We start from the raw sequence: 1,191 nt of genomic DNA, 5'->3' as shown, positions 1-1,191 counted from the left end.
TGCGCGGGTGCGCGCCCGGGGGTGCGCGCCGGTGCGCGCCTGTGTGTGTGTGCGTGCACCTAGAGCAGATAATTGGAGAGGGTTTCCAGAAGGTGGAAAATGTCACCTGATTCACAGTGAACTTTTTAAATCTCCCCACCCCCGAGCAGACACACACACACATTAGGAGACCGCCCACCGCAGACAGCTAAGACCCCCGTATAGATTTAAAGAGAGACTGCATTCAGAGCCTGACGTTCATTCAATAGAGCGATCATAAGCAGGCTGGCTAGTGCTCGCTCCCTCTCCCTACTCCCCCTCACGCTGTTTCTGTGTCTCTCTCACTCCCTGCTATACTGAGGATGTTAAATCAGAGAATCCACCCGGGCATGCTCTTACTCCTGATGTTTCTGTGCCACTTCATGGAAGATCACACAGTGCAGGGTAAGACCGGATTGTTTATTCGCAGATATGTTTCTTTATTATTACTACTGTTTTCTGTCTTTCGGGCACGGTTTAGTTTGCTGCGGTGTTAAACGCCTCTCTCCAAGGTCCAACAGGACAGAAGTTAATTGTGGGCATGGGATTGCTTTGTACCGAGGTGCAGAGGTGTCACTTAGATTCCTTTTTGATCGGATCTTCGCGCTGCTCTGCATAGGCGCAGAGGACAGATGAGGATGTTTCTTGGTATTTATTGTTATTATGCAGCATGAATGAAGAGCAGCATCGCGAAGGAACTTTCCCAGTCTCGGCTCCCGAATGAGTGCTCAAAGTTTGTTGGTAATTTAGCTCAGATTTTTATCTCGCCTGCCTGACGGAAGGAGAGGTGGTGATGGGGAGCCCCACGATTACAGCTGACATTTTTAGAGACCAGTAAGTGGTCATTTTCCGGACATTCCTTTAATATTGGGATTTCCTCCTGCCCCCTCTTTTTTTTTTTTTTTTTGTTTGTGAATTAATATTAAAGTGTTTTAAATTCTCCTGCACTGAAGAGTATGCTTAAATAAGTTGGGTTGTTTTTTTTTTTTTCATGCGAACAAAACAAACCCGAACCTGATATTGACAACTCTTAAGAGCCCTCTTTCGACACAAGGGAATATTGATTTTTAGTTTGGGGGCTTTTTTCCCTTATCTTGACCGTGTTCCAAACCACAACCTGGATGTCTTACCATTGTTTAATAATCCCCCCCCTTCCCCCCCCCCCTTTTCTTC

At 46.6% G+C, this 1,191-nt stretch overlaps 1 protein-coding gene across 1 annotated transcript in view; it reads left to right on the top strand.

Annotated features, from left to right (window-relative positions):
* The first annotated feature begins 274 nt into the window (after positions 1-274).
* Positions 275-1,191, top strand: part of FST (follistatin) — a 6,357-nt gene continuing 5,440 nt past the window's right edge. The window contains exon 1 of the mRNA XM_009326941.1: positions 275-423. Coding sequence (XP_009325216.1) covers positions 342-423 — 82 coding nt within the window. The 5' untranslated portion in view covers positions 275-341. The remainder of the gene's footprint in view (positions 424-1,191) is intronic.

Source organism: Pygoscelis adeliae, unplaced genomic scaffold (assembly GCF_000699105.1).
Source record: "Pygoscelis adeliae isolate BGI_AS28 unplaced genomic scaffold, ASM69910v1 Scaffold116, whole genome shotgun sequence".
NCBI classification, from domain to species: Eukaryota; Metazoa; Chordata; class Aves; order Sphenisciformes; family Spheniscidae; genus Pygoscelis; species Pygoscelis adeliae.
The sequence above is the reverse complement of the archived record's forward strand: the minus strand, read 5'-3'. Positions and strand labels throughout refer to the sequence as shown.